The sequence below is a fragment of the Hyaena hyaena genome, unplaced genomic scaffold, assembly GCF_003009895.1.
Source record: "Hyaena hyaena isolate Hyena2069 unplaced genomic scaffold, ASM300989v1 scaffold_15, whole genome shotgun sequence".
Lineage (NCBI taxonomy): Eukaryota > Metazoa > Chordata > Mammalia > Carnivora > Hyaenidae > Hyaena > Hyaena hyaena.
The window spans coordinates 4867669-4891823 of NW_024080647.1; the positions used below are offsets into that span (position 1 = coordinate 4867669).

General features: G+C 38.4%; 1 protein-coding gene across 1 annotated transcript in view; it reads right to left on the reverse strand.

Moving 5' to 3' along the window:
* Window positions 1-24155, reverse strand: part of TRIP4 (thyroid hormone receptor interactor 4) — a 72467-nt gene that overhangs the window by 26387 nt on the left and 21925 nt on the right. Inside the window, exons 6-11 of the mRNA XM_039219514.1 lie at window positions 18020-18149; window positions 15301-15516; window positions 10553-10679; window positions 7008-7195; window positions 2027-2151; window positions 626-717 (exon numbers count right to left, since the gene is read on the reverse strand). Of these exons, the coding sequence (XP_039075445.1) occupies window positions 626-717; window positions 2027-2151; window positions 7008-7195; window positions 10553-10679; window positions 15301-15516; window positions 18020-18149 (878 nt within the window). The remainder of the gene's footprint in view (window positions 1-625; window positions 718-2026; window positions 2152-7007; window positions 7196-10552; window positions 10680-15300; window positions 15517-18019; window positions 18150-24155) is intronic.

Here is a 24155-nt window from a genome sequence, read left to right on the forward strand (position 1 = left end):
TGATGTTAGCTGAAGGCTTCTCATAGATGGCTTTGATGATGTTTAAGTAGGTTCCTTCTATCCCAACTTTCTCGAGAGTCTTTATTAAGAAGGGATGCTGTATTTTGTCAAATGCTTTTTCTGCATCTATTGACAGGATCATATGGTTTTTATCTTTTCTTTTATTGATGTGATGGATCACATTGATTGATTCAGGCAATCAGAATTTAAACATACTTCTCTATCATGAAATCTCTGGCTTGAATCAAATCTTCCAGAAAAATAACAAATCCTATCATCTCCACCACCTACCTGAAATAATTCAAAGGATAATGGAGGGTTTCTTTACCAAAAGCAGCAAAGTTTTATGAAAGGATGAGGAACCTTTATGTGTTAGCCTGACTGGTAAAATAGCTTTTTATGCAGAAATGTACATTTATCATAAACCAAAACATCACTAGTTTTTCTGTTTCCGCCCTGGTCTTATATCTCTCCAGCATTTCCCTGTGAAAAGATTATCCTCACATATCTAAATTCAGTGGCTATCACCTTACAGAATATCTCCACGATATTCTGTGTTGAAGGACCTACAACCAACTATGATGGCAAACCAAGCATGTGTCCAAGAGAAGTATACTTTACTCACCTGTTCCTTAAACTGCTTCTGGGACAAGCAGTCAATGAGGTCCACACAGCCCAGAAGACAACCTGATGGATAGTCATTGGGAAATTCCACATCTGAATCAAGAATAACAGAAGGATCAGATATAGCTCCTTTTTGTTCCCCTGAAACTCACAAATCTGTTTCCAGTTCTGAACAAATCACTATCTCTTTTACCTATTTGTAGACAAGAAAAACAATGAGGTTTTTATTTAGCACAACTATCTGCATTTTAGCAACAAACTTAGTGAGTGGGTGGCTTAGTCCACATTCTAAACTATAAAAAAATTATCCTTACACCATCAAAGTTCAAGGACCCTACAACTTCACTCCAAAAAAATCATTCCCCCTATACTCAACTGGATTACCCCAGAGTTGGCGGTGATGGTTTTTGGAAACAAGCGACAGGTGTGAAGAAAAAAAACCAAAAAGATGTAGTAAAAAAATTTAAGGATGACAAAACACAGGGAGAGAGAGAGAAAAAAAAAGGATGACAGATCACAAATTTAAAACAAGATAATCATAACAGTCAAAACATTATGCTTTTAAGAAAATAAGAACCTTTGATTCCTTAAGTTTTGGTTTTCTAAAACCTTTTAAAGGTAGTTCTGTAATTATCCTCTCATTCTATCTTCAAAACAACTGTCTGAGTTAGGTAAGAGAAAGCAAAACAAGAAACCTAAGGTTCAGAAGTGGTTTTGGGATCCAAATTTGATGTGCTCGGGGGTGATTCCCAAAATAAAATGCTTAAGTCAACCAACTCTGTCCTGTCCAAATCCATAGCAGATGTTTATTTGGGTCAGTCCCCTCAAAAAATTCTTACTGTGGATGTTCTTCTCAATCTAGATTCTGGAGTTTATAATAGTCATTAATTATACTCTCACAGTTAAAATTCTTTAAAAAAGAAAATTTTCTTAGATGAAATTAAAACTAGTTGGTTGATTTCTGGTCTTGGGAACTGATATGTGTATTTTTTAATGTTGATTTATTTTGAAAGAGAGAGACAATGAGTGCGAGCAAGGGAGGGAAGAGAGTAAGGGACAGAGAAAGAATGCCAGGGAGGCTAGTCACTGCCAGAGCAGAGCCTAACATGGGGCCTAAACCCACGAACTGTGAGATCAGGACTTAAGGTAAAATCAAGAGTCAGATGCTTAACTCACTGAGCCACCCAGGCGCCCCGGGAACTGATATTTTTATTTGAATTGTTTGATGAACGAATGCCTTGAACATCTGTCTAAGTTTGTCACTAAACAAACAAACAAAGATTAAAGTCCCTCTCACCTACTTCCCCCTCTAAGAAAAAAAGAAGTCAGAGGAAGAAGGAAGTGAAAGAAGATGAACTTCTTTCCATCAAGTAATACTGAATGGAGAATATATGGCTGTCACCTTTCCCACGAAGAAGACGATATGTAGGCTGGAGTTCTGAGACTTCTTGAGGGGAGGGTCTTTTGGCTGTGGCTGCTATCCAAAGACGTCCTCTGTGAGGAGTGTACCAGCTTCTGCCCTCCACCCTTAAAAAAATTACAAATTTAGTAGAAAGGATATAAATTCTAATGTCCCAGAGGATCTCATTTAATATAGCAAAACACCCAGTTGAACCAAGAGATCTATAGAAGATATCTCATAAAGAGGGATCCTTTGTGTGAAAAATATACATTACCCACAATACACTTCACTGGAGTATGAACCCTGTTCTCTAGCTTTTGCTGTCATCAGAATAAAGACAAGTGATCTCCTTCAGGTCCTATTTTTTATCTGATCTCTGTAAGTCAGACTTGGATCTTTCACTAGCCTTGTGACTTCCACCATTCAAATCTTTTATTTTGAAAGCATCCAAATGGTTCCAAAATAAAGGAAATCCTTGTTATTTGAGTCACGGGATAACTTTTTCTTGGAAGATCTTCTAATTGTTCTCTAAACTAACAGAAAAATCCTCACCAACACACAAATCTCTAAGAATAGTACTTTTATAATTATTACTTAATAAATTTAAGTAAATGAAAATGTTTGTCATCTTTACTCTTTAAATTGCAACAACTTGACTAGTCTGAAAGAATCTTTAGGTGGAAAAACAATGCATTCAAGAGAATTTAATTACTCTCCGAGGATTACAAAAAGATATTCCTGGGGGAAGGGGGTTGGCAAAATGAGGGAAGGAAAGAGGGAAATACAGGACTCCAGTTATGGAATAAGTCATGGGAATAAAAAGAGCAAAAGAAATAAAATGATATTGTAATAGCAATATAATGGAAGAGGGAGATACAAGACTCCAGTTATGGAATGAGTAAGTCATGGGAATAAAAAGCAGAGCATAAGGAATAAAATGATACTGCAATAGCAATATAACAGGACAGATGGTAGCTATACTTGTGGTGAACGTAGCATAATGTATGTAAACTTGTCAAATCACTAAGCTGTCTACCTGCAACTAATGTAACATTGTGTGTGAAATATACTCAAAAAAATAAATAAATTTTTAAAAAAGATATGGGGTGCCTGGCTGACTCAGTCGGTTAAGCGTCCAACTTCAGCTCAGGTCATGATCTTACAGTTCATGGGTTTGAGCCCCGCGTAGGGCTCTGTGCTGACAGCTAGCTCAGAGCCTGGAACCTGTCTTGGATTCTGTATCTACCTCTCTCCCCGACCCTCCCCCCGCTCATGCTGTCTATCTGTCTCTCTCTCAGAAATAAATAAAACATTAAAAAAAAATTTTTAAAAGATGTTTCTTTTTTAGTTCCAATCAAATCAAATAAAATACCTTGATAATAGACTCCAGTTACATTATTCTTACAATGGGAAATATGGAATTTCTCATATTCTTCATTTTCCAATACAGATGAATTGAAGTAGTGTCAGGCCCATAGCAGGTGATCAATAAATGAAGAATAAATCAGTATTGTTCTTCTCTCCACATCAAATAACCAGAAAGGTTATTGGGAAAAGTGGTCCTACAAATGTGGTGGAACTACTCATTTCATTTCTGTGGGATTAGTGATTGTGGGCTGGATGTTGCTTATCTGTTCTTTTCAATAACAAAATCTGAATGATAATGATCCAAAACAGGATGAGAGAAATGTAAACCTTCTGATTCATTTATCAGAAAGCAAGCTGTTTAGTTCTCTACTTTGGAAGAGGGAAAAGACACCCAAACTGCAGAAAACTGAATGAGAAGAACAGACACCTGAGGTTCTAGCTGCCCAGGAGCAGCAGCAGATTCACATGCATTTGTGCTGATGGCACTACACACGTGAAAGCAATTACAAACCAAAGCAAGAAGGCTTAACTTTCAAGAAGGGAGAAAAATGGCAATGCACCTTAATGAAGGAGGGAAATCACAGCTAATAATGAAAATACTAAAGTAGAAATGATTGATCCTAAATGCCAATAAAAAATTTTCTTTCAGAAGACAAATGACTGAAGCTTACACACTAAGAGTAGAAAAAACACTTTAAAAACTTGGACTGGGGGCGCCTGGGTGTCTCAGTTGGTCAAGTTTCTGACTTCGGCTAAGGTCATGATCTCCAGGTTCATGAGTTGGGAGCCCCACATTCGGCTCTGTGCTGACAGCTCAGAACCTGGAGCCTGCTTCGGATTCTGTGTCTCCCTCTCTCTCTCTGCCCCTCCTCTGCTCAAGCTCTGTCTCTCTCTCAAAATTAAACAAACTATAAAAAAAAAAAAAAAAACTTGAACAAGTTCCATCTCTGCCACTAACTAGCTTTTAATTCAGAGAAAGCTACTTTATCTATAAAGTGTCCTTACTTAAGTGTCCTCATTTGTGTAAGACTATAATAATACTGGCCGTATCTATTGCATAGAGCTACTGTTGTTTTTAGAACTTTAAAAATCTATTTAAATATATTATTACTGTTATGAGTTAGGAGACTGTCAGGCATAGTAAATTCTAATAGGTAAGATAAAAAGGAAAAAAAGATTTCTGCACCTCCAAATTCACTGTAATATTGTTTATAATGGCCAAGATATGGAAACTACCCAATGCCCATTGATGGATGAATGGATAAAGAAAATGTGGTATCTATACACAATGGAACATTATTCAGCTATAAAAATGAAGGAAATCCTGCCATTTAATTTTCAACTTGGATAGACCTTGAGGGCACTGTGCTAAACCAGACAGAAAAAGACAAATACTGCATGATTTCACTTATATGCAGAATCTGGAAAAAACCAAACTCATAGATAGGAAAAAGTGGTGGTTGCCAGAGGTAAATGGGTAATGATAATCAAAACTTTTATGTATAAAATAAATAAGTCCTGAAGAAGTAATGTACAGCATGGTGACTACAGTTAACAATACTGTATTATATATTTAAAAGCTGCTAAGAGGGGCGCCTGGGTGGCTTAGTCGGTTGAGCGTCCGACTTTCGCTTGTGTCATGATCTCGCGGTTCGTGGGTTCGAGCCCCGCGTCGGACTCTGTGCTGACTGCCAGCTCGGAGCCTGGAGCCTGTTTCAGTCTGTGACTCCCTCTCTCTCTGACCCTCCCCTGCTCGTGCTGTGTCTCTCTCTCTCTCTCTCTCCTAGAAATAAATAAAAATATTTAAAAAATAAATAAATAAAAAAAATAAAAGCTGCTAAGAGAATAGATCTTAAAAATTCTCATGATTAGAAAAAATCTGTAACTATGTGAGGTAATGGATTTTTTTTTTAAATGTTTTTTAGTGTCTTTATTTTGAGAGACAGAGACAGAGAGAGAACAGGGGAGGGGCAGAGAGAGAGAGGGAGACACAGAATCTGAAGCAAGCTCCAGGCTCTGAGCTGTTAGCACAGAGCCTGACGTGGGGCTCGAACCCATGGACTGTGAGATCATGACCTGATCCGAAGCCGAATGCTTAACGGAGCCACCCAGGCACCCCTGTGAGGTAATGGATACTAACTAAACTTACTGAGGCAACCATTTAAAAATACATACATATATATCAAATCATTATGTTGTACACCTTAAACTAATACAATGTTATATGTTAATTACATTTTAATAAAACTGGAAAAAAGGGAAAGTGAGTATGTTGTAATGGTAAGTCAAAGAAGTAAAGAAATAAAACACTAAATATAATTTATTACCTCACTATATAACAGCACAGGAAAATAAATATAAATAAACTCTCTAAAATACTAACAGTAGGTGTTTCTAAGTGGTGGGATTGAAGCAATTTCTAGCTACTTCACCGTATTTTCCAACTTTTTATTTATATTTATAAAAGCAAAGAAAAAACTATTTTTTGTTTTATTTTTCTAAAGATTTTATTTTTAAGTAATCTCTATACCAACGTGGGGCTCGAACTTACAACCCCAAGAGCAAAAGTCACATGCTCTACCAACTGAGCCAGCCAGGTGCAGTGAAAAAACTTATTTTTATAAAGTGAATTGAGAAGCAGGGCACCTGGGTGGCTTTGTCAGTTGAACATCCAACTTTAGCTCAGGTCATGATCTCCTAGTTCGTGAGTTCAAGCCCCACATCAGGCTTTTGCCTGTTTCAGATCCTCTGTCCTTCTCTCTGCCCCTTCCCCACTCGAGCTTTCTCAAAAATAAATAAAACACTTAAAAATAAAATAAAATAGGGGCGCCCGAGTGGCTCAGTCAGTTAAGTGCCCGACTTCAGTTCAGGTCATAATCTCATAGTTCATGGGACCGAGCCCCGTGTCAGGCTCTGCGCTGAAGCTCAGAGCCTGGGGCCTGCTTTAGATTCTGTGTCTCCCTCTCTCTCTCTGTCCCTCCCCCACTTACGCTCTCTCACAAAAATAAACATTAAAAAGTTTTTAATAAAAAAATTAAAAAATTGAATTGAGAAGAAACATGAAACCATAGAACACTAAGTTCTAACCACCATGAACAGGTACAACCACTCAACTTTGTAGTAACTCTACTTAACTCTTACTACATCCCCTATTTTTTTAGAAGAGTAGTTTTTCAATATGGTTAGTCAGATTAATACATAGATATAGGACAGAAAAAAACAGTTGGGCTGGTGTCTTAAAAAATTAATAAATAGGCATAAAAACTGTATTTCAAATAAGATCAAACCATTAATGTTGCTGAGTACTATATTACAAAGGCAAAGCCAAGAGAAGTTTTGCCAAGGACTTCCATCTGAAGATGAAAAAACTGATATTCTATTCTTTTTTTATGAGTAGTATCCTTAGTCTTTCTAACCTCAGGTTTTTTTTAAGCTATTCAATAAAAACACTACTACCAAATCAGTAACATGAATATACTGCTTCAAGTTCTATGTGCTGAAAAGTACTATAAATCATCACTAGATTAGGGAAAATAAATTTCAATCCATAATTCTAAACCAAGTTTATGTCACTGTAAAATCTTCCACTGGCAAGATTCATTTCCATCCTTACCTTTTGATCCCTCTGACAAGCAGAGAAGCCCAGGGCTGATGCATAGAGAGGCACCAGCCACCATCAAAGCCTTCCTGAAATTCCTGGTCTTGGATTCGCAACTGGTGCCGATAGGAGTTCATCTCTAGCTCTGATCCTGCTGAATGGAAAGCCTTCTTCTGTGAGGCTGCACCTGTCTGGTCTATCCACTACACAAGAAAGAAACCAAACATACAGTCTGTCTGACAAGGGAAGAATCTGGGGTAGGTATACAAAATGAGATGAATGCTAACAATGAAGAAATCATACTGGGCACATTTTCTTAAAGTTTATCCCACCTTTGTCTGAAACAAGGACAAAAAAGATAGTAGGTATAAATTCAGAAGAAGTTATAGATATGATAACAAGGTTCTATCTTAAAATTAGAATGCTGAAATCTCCATATGTAGATTCCTAATTTCAGCAAAAACACAACAAGCAGACCAAGTATAAGGTCTGTAATTACTTCTACTATAAATTTATTAATGATCCATATTGGATTCTGGACAATTTCCCAAAAGAATTCCATTAAATGAAGGTTCCACATTTTGGTCCACACACCTTTCATGTGCTTAAAGGCAGAGTCACACGCTGGCACAATGATAAAGCTAATCAGATGCTATCAGGGGGAGCAGTTCTGATTATTAGATGCAAGACATATTCTCTTGCCCTGAAAGGAACAACTTGTCCCTTAAAAGAAAGGATGGAGTATTACTGAAACAAGCCCCCCATTACATGAAGAGAAGAGAAAACCATAGGACAGAGGTTAATATAGGAAACTGATGTGTCCTGGCAGTTCTGTCACAGAATGACAAAGGTTCACGTTTGTTCCAAAACAAGATTGAAAGGCTCCAAAATTTAAAAAAAGGGTTTTATTAAGATAATGAAATTTCAGGTTAGTTGTCTTAATCTTTTGACTTGTTTGATAATTTATAGGGTAAAAAAACTAGAGTGGTAGTTTAGAGACTCTAAGCAATCATTTAAGCTCTAAAGGTTTCAGTTTTCTCAACTATAAAATGATGGGGTTGGACTAACTTAATCTCTAAGAATCTTAATGTAATAAAATTTTATGACTCTAATCACCTGCTTCATATCTTAAAAAAACATTTATTGAATACTTGACCATGTGGAAAGCACATGAAGCATAAAAAGGATACAGTTCTTTCTTTCAAGGAATTTATAATCCTATGAGGGGAGAAGACAAACACATAAACAGCTATCCAAAATATAAAGCAGAATTAAGTAAATATGACATGGGGATAGAAGTCCTTAACTGGGAAGACAGAGGAAGGACTCATCAATTATAGGGGAAATAAATGATTTCATAAACACGTTGATATCTGAACAATTCTGAGGCCCACATTCACTGTTTTATCTCTACTATGGTTATAGTTTATATTACCTATTTCTCTATTCCCACAGCCATTTTCTCAAATTAACCTGTTATCTTTCACTAATATTATCATAGAGCCTTCTAACTGATCTCCTCATCTACATTTTTGGCCTTTAAATAACTCTCTACTGCCCTATTAGTGTTACTACACTAACCTGGACCTTCATCATCTCCCCACTATACTAACTGCAGTAACCTTCTTAGCAATTTCCCTGCTTTAGTCTTACTCCTCCCTCCAATCTGTTCTCTATACAGGCATGGAACTCATGCCTGTCTTCTGCTAAAATTCTTTAAGGATTTCTTTTTGCCTACTTTGAAATAAAACCAAACTCCTCAGCATGAGATATAAAGCCTTTCATAGTAAGATACTGCCTAGTACTGGGTTGAGTAGTATCCCCCCTAAAATTTATGTCTACCCAGAACCTATGAAAGTGACCTCATCTGGAAATAGTCTTTGCAGAAGTAATCAAATTAAGGTCAGGTCATGCTGGGTTAGGGTGGACCCCAAACCCAATGACTGCCGTCCTTATGAAAAGAAAGAACACATAGAGACAAAAACAGGGAAGAAGACCAAGTAAAGACGAAGGCAGACATTACAATGATCCTGCTATAAACCAAGGGATGCCTGAAGCCAGCAGAAGCTCAAAGAAGCAAGGAAGCATTTTCCTGTAGAGCCTTTGAGGGGCATTTGTGGCCCTCCTGACATCTTGATTTTGGTGTTAAGGAACTGTGAGAGAATAAATTCCTATTATCTTAAGCCAACTAGTTGTGATACTTTGTTATGGTTGCCCAAGGAAACTAATATACCGACTAGTCCATCCCGACTTTTTATTTTTGTCTTAGCTTCTAACAATACTTAATTACTTCTGGTTCTACCAAACCTACAGTACTCCTAAGCTGTTGAACCTTTATACATGTTGTACCTTCTACCTGGAATTTCCTCCCTAGATTTGTCTTACTGGAAATTGTTTTTCATCCTATAAGTCTTCTCTCAAACACTATTTCTTTTGTGACTCCTCTAGAGTGTTTATGAACTCTTTTCTAAAGTCCTACTCTATGCACAACATGTGTCTATGATTGCACTTATTTTTTAATTGAAGTATAATTAACATACAGTATTATATGCAAATACTTTCAGGAATTCAAATTATTTGTGTTCAAACATGTCTCCCCACTAAATCCTTAATGATAGGAGCTGGGCCTTTACCTTCAAATTTCGTAGCACATGGCAAAGAAGCTGGCATGTGTGAAGGGCTGAATGAGTATCTCCAGTTAGGCTGTTTAAAGCACTGCTCTGACTGCATCTCTTTGCCTAAGAACCTTCTATGGTCCACATTTATTTACAAAATAAAAATATGAAATTTTCTAAACATTTAAAGTTTTTAGTGGTTTGGTTCTACCTACCTAACCTTAGTCTGTTTCTCAAGATAATCCTTTTGATAAGCAACCTCTAAGCAGCCTAAACTCATTTTTCCATAAATATAAAGGCCATGGTTTCATGTACCCATGCTTTACTCCTACAATTCAGTCTGCTTGGAATGTTTCTTTCCCTACCATTCCCAAACACCCATTTTCTTGGATATTTACTTTTAATGAATGTAGCTTCCCTACAAAAGCCTCTTTTATTCTCAACTGGAAGTGGTATTTCCATCATACTTTGTTTATATCTCTATTTGTATTATAACTGCTTATATGAGTTTTCCCCCTACTCGTCTAGAAGTTGAGGATAGAAGCAACATATATAGTTTATCTTACTACTATGATTGCACGTAACAGATGCTCAATGTATGATGGAAAAATGAATGATAACAATGAATGTATTAATTTAAAACACCACTCTAGGGGGTTACCCATATTCTACAAAAGGTAGAGAAAGAACATTAACAAAAGAACCAAGGGTTATCGTCTCAATCTCTTACTTAACAAAACTCTCTCTTGGGAAATACTCAGAACACAGGCCAACTTGTAAGAAGTACTACAAAAATATGGAAAAAACTAGGGACAGAAAATAAGGTTGGTGGGTGTGTTGAAAGAGCAGATTAAGATCTAAAGCCTATGAAAGCGGCACACTTGAAAGGAGAAATATCTGGGCCCAGACTCCTCTCATTACCAGTTAGAGCAAAGGTCCACTAACCTGGGGAGGGGACTGGTACAGGTTGGGATTCACCAGAACTCCCAAAGGTTCATCAGAAGATCTATCCAATTTTGTGAGTGGTTGGTTCAAGGTTCCATTGGCAATTGCCTGTATTGTCTCATCTAGTCTGTGATGAGAAACCAAAGGATGCAATAATTGGTAATGTTCTATGCTCAGAATATCCTTACTTACCACAACATAAAATCCTTCAACAATGAGAAAATTTGAAATTCAAAGAGGGGTCCATGGATGAACTTTCCTACTCCCCACCACCAACTTCCTTCTCATCACTCCAAGAACCCTAAGGAATATGAATCAGTAAAAGTTCCAGAACACTAAGAAAATAGGTAGGGCACACTACAATCATTTATCTTTTAACAAGATTACTAAAAATGCCAAGATTAGAACAGCTTCCTAGAAATAGTCTGACCCACAGAAGAGTATTTATTCTATAGCAGCCCATTTACTCAACACATTCCTTTACTCCTGTGCACACTCAGGAATCCCTCTCCACTCCTCCAGATTGACCTAGATTCTATCCTTGCTTCAAAGCCCAGAAGTTATAATAAGGCCCTCTACTGGCACACAAGTGATTACTACTTTTTCTGAAGTCGTGTATAGCACCTACTATTTAAATAGTCATCAGGGCTCATGGGTGGCTCAGTCAGTTAAGTGTCCAGCTTCGGCTCAGGTCACGATCTCACGGTTTGTGGGTTTGAGACCCACATTGGGCTCTGTGCTGACAGCTTGGAGCCTGGAGCCTGCTTCGGATTCTGTGTCTCCCTCTCTCTCTGTCCCTCCCTACTCATGCACTGTCTGTCTCTCAAAAATGAATACATATTTAAAAAATTCTTTAGGGGCATCTGGGTGGCTCAGTCAGTTAAGTGTCGGACTTTAGCTCAGGTCATGATCTCATGGTTCATGGGTTCGAACCCCACATCGGGCTCTGTGCTGACAGCTAGCTCAGAGCCTGGAGCCTGTCTTTGGATTTTGTATAACCCTCTCTCTGACCCTCCCCTGCTCATGCTGTCTCTCTGTCTCTCTCTCCGTCTCTCTCTCTCAAAAATAAAACATTAAAAAATTTAAAAAAAAATTTTTTTAAATAAACAGTCATCACATACTTTCCATGTTATACTGTGCCAATGGTTTGCTATTTATTTTGGTTTTACATTTACAAAAGAATGTGATGATTTTCCATTTAAAGACGATAGAACTAATCCCACTTGTTAGTAGGAGATCACAGGTCTTACAGGAACTGTATCTTATTCTACTCAGTACCTCTACATTACCTGCTGCTGTACTACATGCCCTTGCCAGATGCTTGACAAATGTTTGTGGATAATGATAATTCTGAGGCAAAGCATAATGAAAAGATTTTACCAGTAAAAAAAAACAAAGATATTTGTTAGGAACCTCTTATACGCAAGGTGACTTATACTAGGTGCAGAGAACAGGTTTTTGCCTTCAAGAAGCTTTGAATCTAAATGACAGGTTTAAGATAGCTATGAAGATGATGAACAAAACATGGAAGGATGTAGTTGTTACTACGAGAGAGTTATTACAATGACTCCTATTATCATCCCATGTGTTGTACCAAGTAGGTAGATATTTCAAAGGTAAAGATTGTGGGAGACATTTCCAAACCAAGGAAAAAGCAGAAACACAGGCATGAAGCTAAAAGAGAGAGAGAGACAGACAGACAGAAAAAGAGAGTGTGAGAGAAAGAAAGAAAGAAGAAAAAAACAAGAATTTTTGAAGGAAGAGGGGAATGTAAATAAAACAGGGTGGGATCTGAAGGAAGGAAATAAGTTTGAGGTATAATAAACCATAAATATATCTACAATTCTAAAATCTACAAAATACAAATAACTAGTCAATAGATTTTAAGAATGTTCACTTACCAGCATATAACAAAAGCAAAGAAATGTGAATAAAAATTTTGCTGAAATAAATACTATTTTTCATGTGTCAGAAGGGCAAATATTTTTTACATGTTGAGATGGGGATGAAGAAACTAGCATCTTACTATCTGGTGACAGCTGGTAAGTCAAAAAGTATGCATAAATTAAGATACAATTTGAGATACTGCCCAATTTCACTTCTAAAGAGCTATATGTACCTTTTTATTGACTATAAAAATTTATTATTATAAAGGCAATTTATAACTGGAAAATACAAATTAATGGGAAAAAATGAAAAATTCCTAAACCCATCACCAAAAAATAATTTTACTTTTTTTCCCTTATAACTACATATCACATATGTAATAGGTAAAAACAAATAATTATGTAGAAACTAGTGGCAGAATTTCATTTATGGAGAGAACCTTGTCTAGGAAAATTCTATGATGGATTTGGCAGATCCAAAAGAGAAGTCCAAAACTGAACCTTGTGGAAAGCATTACTATGTTTACCAATATCCAGTTGTGTATAGGGGAGGGAGGGAAAGAGGGGAGAGAAAGAAGGGTGGGGAAAGGAAGAGAAGAGAAAGGTGGGTGGAGAGGGAGGGAAACAGAGAGGGAAGGAGGCAGAGGGAGGGAGAGAGGGAAGGAGGAAGAGAGAATGAGGGGGAGGGAGAGCTGCCAACTTTGGCTCAGGTCATGGTCTCACATCCATGAGTTCGAGCCCCGCATTGGGCTCTGTCTGGGCTGACAGCTTGGAGCCTGAAGCCTGCTTCAGATGTCTCCCTCTCTCTCTCTGCCCCTCCCCTTCTTGAGCTCTGTCTGTCTCTCAAAAAAATAAACATTAAAAAAATTAAAAATAATTATAAAAATAATTTCTATTGGTAATTTGTATTTCTTCACCTGTAAATGGTCCTTAGCCTTCGCTCATTTTGCTACTGGTTTGTTTGGTATGTTTCTTTTAATTTGCAGGAGGTCTTTACATATTAAAGACCTTCTTTTGATTTAAAAATGTTTAAAATATTCTCTCAGCTTGGTAGCATTTTTTACTTTATTTAAAATATCTCATCTTAGGGGCGCCTGGGTGGCTCAGTCACTTAAGCTTCCGATCAGCTCAGGTCATGACCTCACAGTTTGTGCGTTACAGCCTCACATGGGACTCTATGCTGACAGCTCAAAGCCTGGAGCCTGCTTCAGATTCTGGGTCTCCCTCTTTCTCTCCGTCCCTCCCTCACTCACACTCTTATCTCTCTCAAAAAAATAACATTAAAAAAATTTTTTTTAATATCTCATTTTCTTGTCTCACGGGTTTTGTATCTTGCTCAGAAAGAGCTTTATTATGGGATGCGTGGATGACTCATTCAGTTAAGTGTTGAATACTTGATCTGAGCTCAGGTCATGGTCTCATGGTTCGTAGGATGGAGCCCTGAATCCCTGAGTCAGGCTCTGTCCTGACAGCACAGGGCCTGCTTGGGATTCTCTGTCTCTCCCTTTCTTTGCCTTTCTCCTGCATGCGTGCGCGCGCACACACACACACACACACACACAAACACACACACACACAAACTAACTAAAAAAAAATAAATAAACTTAAAACAAAAAAAAGAGCTTTATTACACCAATACTGTATCTGTATTCTCCTGCATATCTTTTTCTTTCTGACCCTTTTACTTCTTTTACATTTAACTATTTAGTCAAATTTATTATCACAGTACGGTTTGAGGTAGAGATCTAATGTCAATTTTTTCCAAGCTGGTGGCCAATCATCCCAGCATGTATTAAACTCTTTCCTTACTATTTAGAAATGCTACCTGTTTCAATTACTAATTTATACATGTATAGACACAAACACATACAACGCAGGTTTTGTTCTGGATTCTTTTAACTTTTTTTTTTTTTAAATGTTTTATTTATTTCTAGGAGAGAGAGAGAGAGACAGCGTGAGCAGGGGAGGGTCAGAGAGAGAGGGAGTCACAGACTGAAACAGGCTCCAGGCTCTGAGCCAGCAGTCAGCACAGAGCCCAAAGCGGGGCTTGAACCCACGAACCACGAGATCATGACCTAAGCGAAAGTCAGACGCTTAACTGACTAAGCCACCCAGGCGCCCCTGTTCTGGATTCTTTCATATTCCTATGCCCAAACAGCACTTCATTGTTTTCAAAACAGTTTTTCAGGGCACCTGGGTGGCTCAGTCAGTTAAGCGTCCGACTTTAGCTAAGGTCATGATCTCACGGTTTGTGAGTTGGAGCCCCACATCAGGCTCTGTGCTGACAGTCAGCTCAGAGCCTGGAGACTGTTTCAGATTCTGTGTCTCCCTCTCTCTCTGACCCTCCCCTGCTCACGTTGTCTCTCTCTGTCTCTCTCAGAAATAAATAAAACATTAAAAAATTTAAAAAAAAATTTTTCCATCAAACTACAGTAATTATCTAGAAAAGTTCTCCTCACTGTTCATTTTCAACATTTTCTTAGCTACTCTTACATATTTCTATTCTAAATAAGTAGATTATTTTATTTTTATTTATTAAAAAAAATTTTTTTTTTTACATTTATTTATTTTTGAGAGACAGAGAGAGACAAACCACAAGTAGGGGAGGGCCAGAGAAAGAGACAGAATCTGAACCAGGCTCCAGGCTCCGAGCGGTCAGCACTGAGCCTGACGTGGGGCTCGAACTCACAAATTGTGAGAACATGACCTGAGCAGAAGTCAGAGGCTCAACTGACTTGAGCCACCCAGGTGCCCCAATAGATTATTTTTAAAATCAACAAAAATAACAGTTCCAGGAGACGGAGCAAATCCTTTTCAGACAAAATGCCCCCTCCCAGGCCCTTTCTGGTGCTGCTCACTTACCTGCTGTGATACTCTGCTAGAGGATTTTCATCTTCCACGATCTTCCTGCCTGCAAAGTCAATGGTGATTTTCTTAGAGAGGCGAGACATATGTCGAAATTCTCTCAGCTCCTCCTCTCGCTTTTGCAGGGTTTCCCGCTCAATTTTAGACAACCACTGGTTAGAATCACTGGCAAAGTAATCAGACTCATCATCAATGACTTGCGTCCTTCGAATGCTAAGGAGAAAAAAAAGAGAACACGTGTCAATTGGGTTACTTATTGACAAAACTTGATTACTGGAAAACTGTTTTGAGGTAGCTTACTCTCCTGCTATTCTGAAAATTATCTCAAACACAGATGCCCAAACAAGGTGCAAAGTCAGGTCAAGCTCTACTTGGCTCCCAGCTTCTCCATGTATCTTATCCCCAAAGCAGGTTCAGCTCAGCTCCTGAAACTAATCTCACCTTCAGGCAGAAAAAGAAACAGCTTCATAACCCTAACCCATTGTTCTTCTACCTTTTTCTCACTAGTCCGGCCCAAACTGGGTTCCCAACCAGTTTTACCTCATCTGAATTCACGTCTTGGCAGCTTACTCGATATCCTAGTCCCTCAACAACTGGAGTCTAGTCAATTCTTGCTAGTTCTTACTGCTGCCTTTCCCTTAGAAACTAAGGAGTTCTATCTTGGACAGTTTAAGTCCCATGGCTTGCTCTTAGGACATACTACTGCTCTACTGCTATATGTCAATTTCCACCCCCTGCCCCTCAACCTTATCATTGGTCCCTCACTAAAACACTGCATCAAATTCCAAGATATGTCAATCAGACCAATTTCTAAAATCTTATCGACAAAGAAACTGAGATCTTGAAGGAATTTTAATTATTCTATAGATAATGAACTTGGGGTGGGGCTCAGAAAAGTGACTACCCCTAATATACAAATCCAGTCATAGCTGAATCTGTGCCTAATCACAAATTAGTGATATACAAAGGCATAGGGAAATACTGAAATCAGATTCATATACTGATTTCAGTTTTTCAGGACACAGGTGGAATTAAACAAGTTTTCAAGTAGATTGACAGTGGGAAGTTTCAGAGAGCTCAGGAGAAAACTGGTCCTATATGTGAACCTAAATAATGAAACTAGTATCCTGGAACACACAAGAAAAGGGGTAATATCAGTGGAGAGAGATCCTTTTCTAGTTTCTATTTACCAAGAAATGTGCTCCAGTGCTAATTCTATTCCTAATGACAAAAGTTTTACTGAGTAGGGCTAGAAGTGATACTTAAAAGATTAACAGTGGGGGTGTCTGAGTGGTTCAGTCAGTTAAGCAGATGACTTTGGCTCAGGTCATGTGAGTTCCAGCCCCACATCAAACTTTCTGCTGTCACCATGGAGCCCACTTCAGATCCTCTGGCTCCTCCTCTCTCTGCCCCTCCTCAACTCACACACACATGGTCTCTCTCTCTCTCTCAAAAATAAACATTAAAAAAAATACTACTATTGAGTGAACAGGAATTACAAACCTTGTGATGGGCTTACTTAATAAATAGTTTCAGTAGCTCAGTCAGTTCAGTGTCTGACTTGATTTGGCTCAAGTCATCACCTCACGGTTCTTGAGTTTGAGCCCGGTGTCAGGCTCTGTGCTGACAGCACGGAACTTGCTTGGAATTCTGTCACTCCTTCTCTCTCTGCCCTTCCCCTATCTATCTCAAAAACACATCAACAAACTTAAAAAAAAAAACTTTCAAAGTTAAATCTGATTTACAGCCAATAGTTTGGAAGGAGGAAGTGTGTCTATCCAAAGGGTTATAATGCCAGGAATAGACTCCTAGGTCAGTTACAATATGTAAGAGATTCAGACTTCTCCAAGGACCCTCACAGAGTCTTACACGGCCATATGAGAAACGAGTGTATAAGTCCTACTGAAACATTTTTTCATTTTTTTTTTTTTTTACCAATAACAGGCTTTCAATACATATTTTGTCCAAAAGAAAAAGGTGAAAGAGAAAGAAAGAAAAAATGAACTAACAAATCATTAAAACTGTCTTTTAAAGAGAAGTCAATGGACTAAATGACAAAAGTGTAGGAGTGTAAAAGCCTATTTAGCAGCTTTTTTTAAGTAGGCTTCACGCCCAGAATGTAGCCCAACACAGGGCTCGAACTCATGAATCTAAGATCAAGACCTGAGCGGAGATCAAGACTTGGATGCTGAGCTGACTAAGCCATCTAGGTGCCCTGCATTTAGGAACGTTTTAATACAATGATCATTCAATCAGAAAACAAATTTAGTGTTAAAGGGAAGGGAAAGGGAAATCAGGCAACAGAATATGACACTACCTACACTATCTCAGAAGCAAGTTTCTTATAGACCCTCCAGAGCTCAGCACAGTGCTTTGCATATGGTAGGCGCTCTAACATGATGACTGATGGAATGAATGGCTGCAAAGGAAACAACTGGGGAATTCTGTCAACCCAAATCAACTTTCTGGCGGTATACTAGCATCTGGTAATAATAAAAAAATGTTGCAGGGTAAGATGCTCTTGATGGAAGCCTATCTTATTCAAACATGAATTCAAAAACAAGATGTAGGCCTCCTACGTAGTGGAGCTCTTCTTTTATTGTGAATCTTTCATACTTCACTGTAAAAAGGTAAAAGGTTCCAGAATAATGTTTTAATACCCAGGATATGTAGATCAGTCCATTTGTTAGCATTTGCTATTCTAACCACATCATACCTAGTTCTGTCAAATTCTAACAGTTTGTCTTTATGCTTAATAGCTTTCTCCAGACCAGACTTAATTCGCAGTTCTTGATGAGGAAGAAGGTCCTTGGTAGAGATGTCCACCTTTCCAGAATTTTCCGTCCCTGAAATTCAATAAAGAAACCAAACAGTATCAGACGATAATATAAATTAGTTGTATCACTGTGCATCTAAGAACAAAATATCTAAGAACAAAATATCAGAAGATCTGGCTGTGCTTCAGATGGCTGACAGCCTTCATTTCAATGAGAAACAAACACAAAGGCCAAGCTTAACTTATTAAGCACCAAGCAGTGCTTCACATAGGATAGGTTTTCAGGAAACATTAGGATCCATTTCTTCCTGTATCGAAATTTGGACCACGAAGGGTACAAAACTGTTAAATAATATAAAAATTCCATGTAAAAGAAAAACCTTACTGAGTAGGGCTGACTATAACCTTTAAATGTACTTTGCAGGGGTGCCTGGGTGGCTGAGTCAGTTAACCATTTGACCCTTGATTTTGGCTCAGGTCATCATTTTATGGTTTATGAGTTCGAGCCCCACGTGGGGCTCTGTGCTGACAGTGCAGAGCCTGCCTGGGATTCTCTCCCTCCCTCTCTCTGCCCTTTCCCCACTCGAAATCTCTCTCTAAAAATAAACTTAAAAAAAATAATAAACATACTTTCATATAGCAAAATTAAAAACTAAACAATGGAAGAAATAAAGAGTAGAAATTGAAGGAAAGAGACAGAAATGAATACTGAAAGGGGCCTGGGGTGCTCAGTCAGTTAAACATTCAACTTTGGCTCAGATCATGATCTCATGTTTCATGGGTTTGAGCCCTGCACGGGCTCTGTGCTGACAGCTCAGAGCCTGGAGCCTGCTACAGATTCTGTCTCCCTTGCTCTCTGCCCTCTCTCTGGCTTGTGTTTGCTCTCTCTCAAAAATAAGCATTAAATCTTTTTATTAAATACTGAAAACTTACTAGATGCTAAGCCACTTAATATGTATTATTTAATTCTCCCAAAAACTATGTAAGACAATTTATATTATCTTTGTTTTACAAAAACAGAAACTAAAGTTCAGAAACAATAATAAACTTACTAAATTTCAGTTAGAAACTAGAAGGTGGAAACATTTAAACTTAGGTCTAACTCTAAAGCTGACATTCATTCCTCAGCTGATGTGTCATCTCCTGCATGACAGGAAACAATAAACCTACATATCCCAGAAAAGAGCCATAATTATGATAAAGCCAAGATCTAAGATGTATTAGGAAAACAAAACGAGGCTATAATGAAGGATGCCCTTTTGCTTTCAAACTCCAGGCCTGTTCAAAGTCCTATCAAAACTCTCTTTTAAGATTAAAGAGGGGCGCCTGGGTGGCTCAATCGGTCAAGCATCATGATCACACGATTTGGCTCAGGTAATGATCACACGATTCGTGGGTTCGAGCCCTGTGTCAGACTTTGTGCTGACGGCAAGTTCATCAGCCTGGAGCCTGCTTCAGATTCTCTGTCTCTCTCTCTCTCTGACCCTCCCCTGCTCACACTATCTCTCTCAGAAATAAAACCATTTAAAAAATAAGATTAAAGAGAGAGGGGTGCCTGAGGAACTCAGTTGGTTAGGCACTGAACTTCGGCTCAGGTTATGATCTCACGGTTTGGGTTCAAGCCCCACTGGGATCTGAGCTGACAGCTCAGAGCTTGCTTCATATCCTCTGTATCCCCCTCGCTGCCCCTCCCCTGTTCACACACATGCACGCATACTCTCTCACAAACAAATATTCCTTAAGAAGAGAGAGAGAGAAAGAAAAAAAGAGAGAGAGAAACAGAGATTCTTGTGTTCTGAACATACGAAAGACACTTAGGGGGCACCTGGGTGGCTTAGTTGGTTAGGCTTCTGACTTTGGCTCTGGTCACGATCTTGTGATTCATGAGTTCAAGCCCCACGCTGGGCTCTGTGCTGACAGCTCAGAGCCTGGAGCCTGCTTTGGATTCTGTGTCTCCCTCTCTCTCTGCCCCTTCCCTGCTCATACTCTGTCTCTCTCTCTCAAAAATACGCATTTAAAAAATTTTTTAAAAAGACATTTAGAAGTACCTTTTCTCATAATAATAACCTTAAAGAAATCTTTTTTTTTTAATTTTTTAAAATATTTTATTTATTTCTAGGAGAGAGAGAGAGACAGCGTGAGCAGGGGAGGGTCAGAGAGAGAGAGGGAGTCACAGACTCCAAAACAGGCTCCAGGCTCTGAGCTGGCAGTCAGCACAGAGCCCGACGCAGGGCTTGAACCCACGAACCGTGAGATCATGACCTAAGCGAAAGCCGGACGCTTAACCGACTAAGCCACCCAGGCGCCCCTAACCTTAAAGAAATCTTAACTGAAAAAATATGGAGATAATGTTCAACCGCTTCAATAATATATATAATAACTATAAAAATAAAAATATTTGAAATGTCAAAATTCAATAGTGACAGGTTTTAGTCACTATGCTATTGTAGACTGGTACAATATTTTGGTAATGTGGCAAATACACTTTAACTGTCAAAAATGATCATATTAAAGACAAATACCATGATTTCACTTATATGTGGAATCTAAAAAAACAAACAAAAAGCAGAAACAGATGTATATATACAGAAAACTGGTGGCTGCCATAGGGGAGATGGATGGGGAGATAGGCAAAAAGGGATGAAGGGGAGTGGGAGGTACAGGCTTCCAGTCATAGATTAAGTCACAGGGGGAAAAAAAGTACAGCATATAGAATGTAGTCAATGGCATTTTAATAGCATCATAATGGTGACAGATGGTAGTTACACTTGTGGTGAGCAAAGTATAACATATACAATTACCGATCACTAAGTTGTATACCGGAAACTAATATAATATTGTGTGTCAACACTACTTCAATTTAAAAAAATCGGGGCACCTGGGTGGCTCAGTCAGTTGAGTGTCTGACTTCGGCTCAGGTCATGATCAGGTTCATGGGTTCAAGCCCTGAGTCAAGCTCTGTGCTGAAGGCTAGCTCAGGGCCTGGAGCCTGCTTCAGATTCTATGTCTCCCTCTCTCTCTGACCTTCCTCTGCTCACGCTGTCTCTCTCTCTCTCTCTCTCAGAAATAAATAAAACGTTAAAAAAAATTAAGAAAAATCATACTCTTAAAAAAAAAGTAAAGAAATAAAACTCAGATTTTCTGGGGCAACTGGCTGGCTCAGTTGGTAGAACATGCAACTCTTGATCTCAGGGTTGTGAATTCGAGCCCTACAGTTTAGTTACATACAAGCATATATATATATATGCTCGAAAGATATATTAACAAAGGTATGTAGCATTTATAATTTTGAAAGAGTCAAACTATCCAGTAGCTGAAAGTAGGTGATCAAATTACAACCAATCAAGTTAATAGACTATTTTTGGCCACTAAAATCAATAAATGTGAAAAATACATAGCAATATAGAAATAAACATTAAAAATTTTAACGCCCTTAACTATTTTTAAGTTTTTAAAATGTTTACTTATTTATTTAATGTTTTGTTTTTGAGAGAGAGAGAGATAGAGCATGAGTGGGGGGGTACAGAAAGAGAAGGAGACACAGAACCCCAAGCAGGCTCTAGGCTCCAACTTGTTAGCACAGAGCCCAATGCGGGGTTTTAACCTACAAACAGTGAGATCATGAGCTGAGTCAAAGTCAGACACTTAACTGACTGAGCCACCTAGGCACCCCAAATGTTTGTTTATTTTTGAGAGAGAAATAGTGTGTATGCAAGAGCAGGGGAAGGGCAGAGACAGAGGGAGATAGATGATCCCAAGCAGGCTCTGTGCTGACAGCAGAGAGCCCAATGCAGGGCTAGAACTCACAAACTCAGAGACCATGATATCAAGACCTGAGCTGAAATCAAGAGCTGAACTCTTAACTAACTCACCACCCAGGTGCCAGTGTGCGGCTCAAACTCACAAACCTAAGGCGAAGAATTGCATGCTCCACTGCTTGAGCCAGCCAGGCACCCATCTTATCTACTTTGATCACGTATTTTTCAACCATAAAAGACTTAGAAAAGGGTACCCGGGTGGCTCAATTGGTTAAGCATTTGACTCTTGGTTTCATCTCAGATTATGATCTCATCGATTCATGAGTTCGAGCCCTGCAACAGGCTCTGCAATGACAGTGGGAAGCCTGCTCAGGATTCTCTCTCAAAAAATAAGCTAACTAAAAAAAAAAAAATTTTTTTTTATTAAAAAAAGACTTAGAAAAGAGTTGCAAAAAAAAAAAGAATTCTATATAACTTTCAGTTTCCCCTGATGCTAGTACCTTCTTATAGAACCATAATACAATTATCAAAAGAAATTAACAACAGTAGACTTTTTTTACATTTAAATTTTACTTAGTAAACACAATGCAATATTGGTTTCAGGAGTAGAATTCAGTGATTAATCACTTACGTACAACACCCAGTGTTCATCACAGTAAATGCCATCCTTAATGCCCATTACCCATCTAGCCCATCTCTCCCACCCACCTCTCTTCCTCAACCCAGGGTTTTGTTCCCTATAGTTGAGTCTCCTGTGATTTGTTTCCCTATCGCCTCTCTCCCACTCCTTCCCACAGAATCAGATTTTGTTTCTTAAAGTGCACATAAGTGGAATCATAGAGTATTTGTCTTTCTCTGATTGACTTATCTCCCTTAGCGTAATGAACTTTAGCTCCATCCATGTTGTTGCAAATGGCAAGACTTCATTCTTTTTGATAGCTGAATAATATTCCATTGGATATGTATACCACATCTTCTTTATCCATTCATCAATGGACATTTGCACACTTTCCATAATTTGGCTATTGCTAATGCTGCTATAAATATTGGGATGCATGTGCTCCTTTGAGTCAGCATTTTTGTATCCTTTGGGTAAATACCTAATAGTGCAATTGCTGGACCACAGGATAGTTCTATTTTTAATTTTTTGAGGAATCTCCATTATTGTTTTCAAGGGTGGCTGCACCAGTTTGCATTCCCACCAATAGTCCAAGAGGGTTCGCCTTTCTCAGCATCCTTGCCAACAGGTCTTGTTTCCTGTGTTAATTTTAGCCATTCTGTCAGGTGTGAAGTGGTATCTCATTGTGGTTTTGATTTGTATTTCCCTGATGATGAGCGATGTTGAGCATCTTTTCATGTGTCTGTTAGCCATCTGGATGTCTTCTTTGGAAAACTGTCTATGCATGTCTTCCACTCATTTCTTAACTGGGTGATGTTTTTTGCGTGTTGGATTTTAGAGGTTCTATACAGATTTTGGATACTAACCTTTTATCAAATAAGTCATTTGCAAATATCTTCTCCCATTCCATAGGTTGCCTTTTAGTTTTGGTGATTATTTCCTTCACAGTGCAGAGTTTTTTATCTTGACAAATTCCCAGTATTTCATGTTTGCTTTATCCCTTGCCATCGATAACGTGTATAGTAAGAACTCACTCTGGCAGAGGTCAAAGAGGTTGTTACCTGTATTGTCCTGTAGGATTTTGATGGTTTTCTGTCTCATATTTAGGTCTTTCATCCATTTTGAATTAGTTTTTGTGTATGGTATAAGAAAGTGGTCCAATTTCATTCATCTGCATGTCGCCATCCAGTTTTCACAACACCATTTATTGAAGAGACTGTCTTTTTTCCACAGGATATTATTTCCTGCTTTGTCAAAAATTAGTTGACCATATAGCCCATTTCCGGGCTTACTATTCTATTCCACTAATCTATGTGTCTGTTTTTGTGCCAGTATTATACTGTCTTAATGACTCCAACTTTGTAATATAGCTTACTACAATACTATCAACTAAATTGGATAGTTGGATGCACGACAAAGGAAACAACCCACAAAACTAATAGGCAACCAACGGAATGGGAAAAGATAGCTGCAAATGACGTATCAGATAAAGGGTTGATATCCAGAATCTATAAGGAACTCACCAAACTACACGCCCGAAAAACAAACAACCCAGTGAAGAAATGGGCAGAAGATATGAACAGACACTTCTCCAAAGAGGACATCCAGATGGCCAACAGACACATGAAACGATGCTCAGCATCCCTCCTCATCAGGGAAATACACATCAAAACCACACTGAGATACCACCTCACGCCAG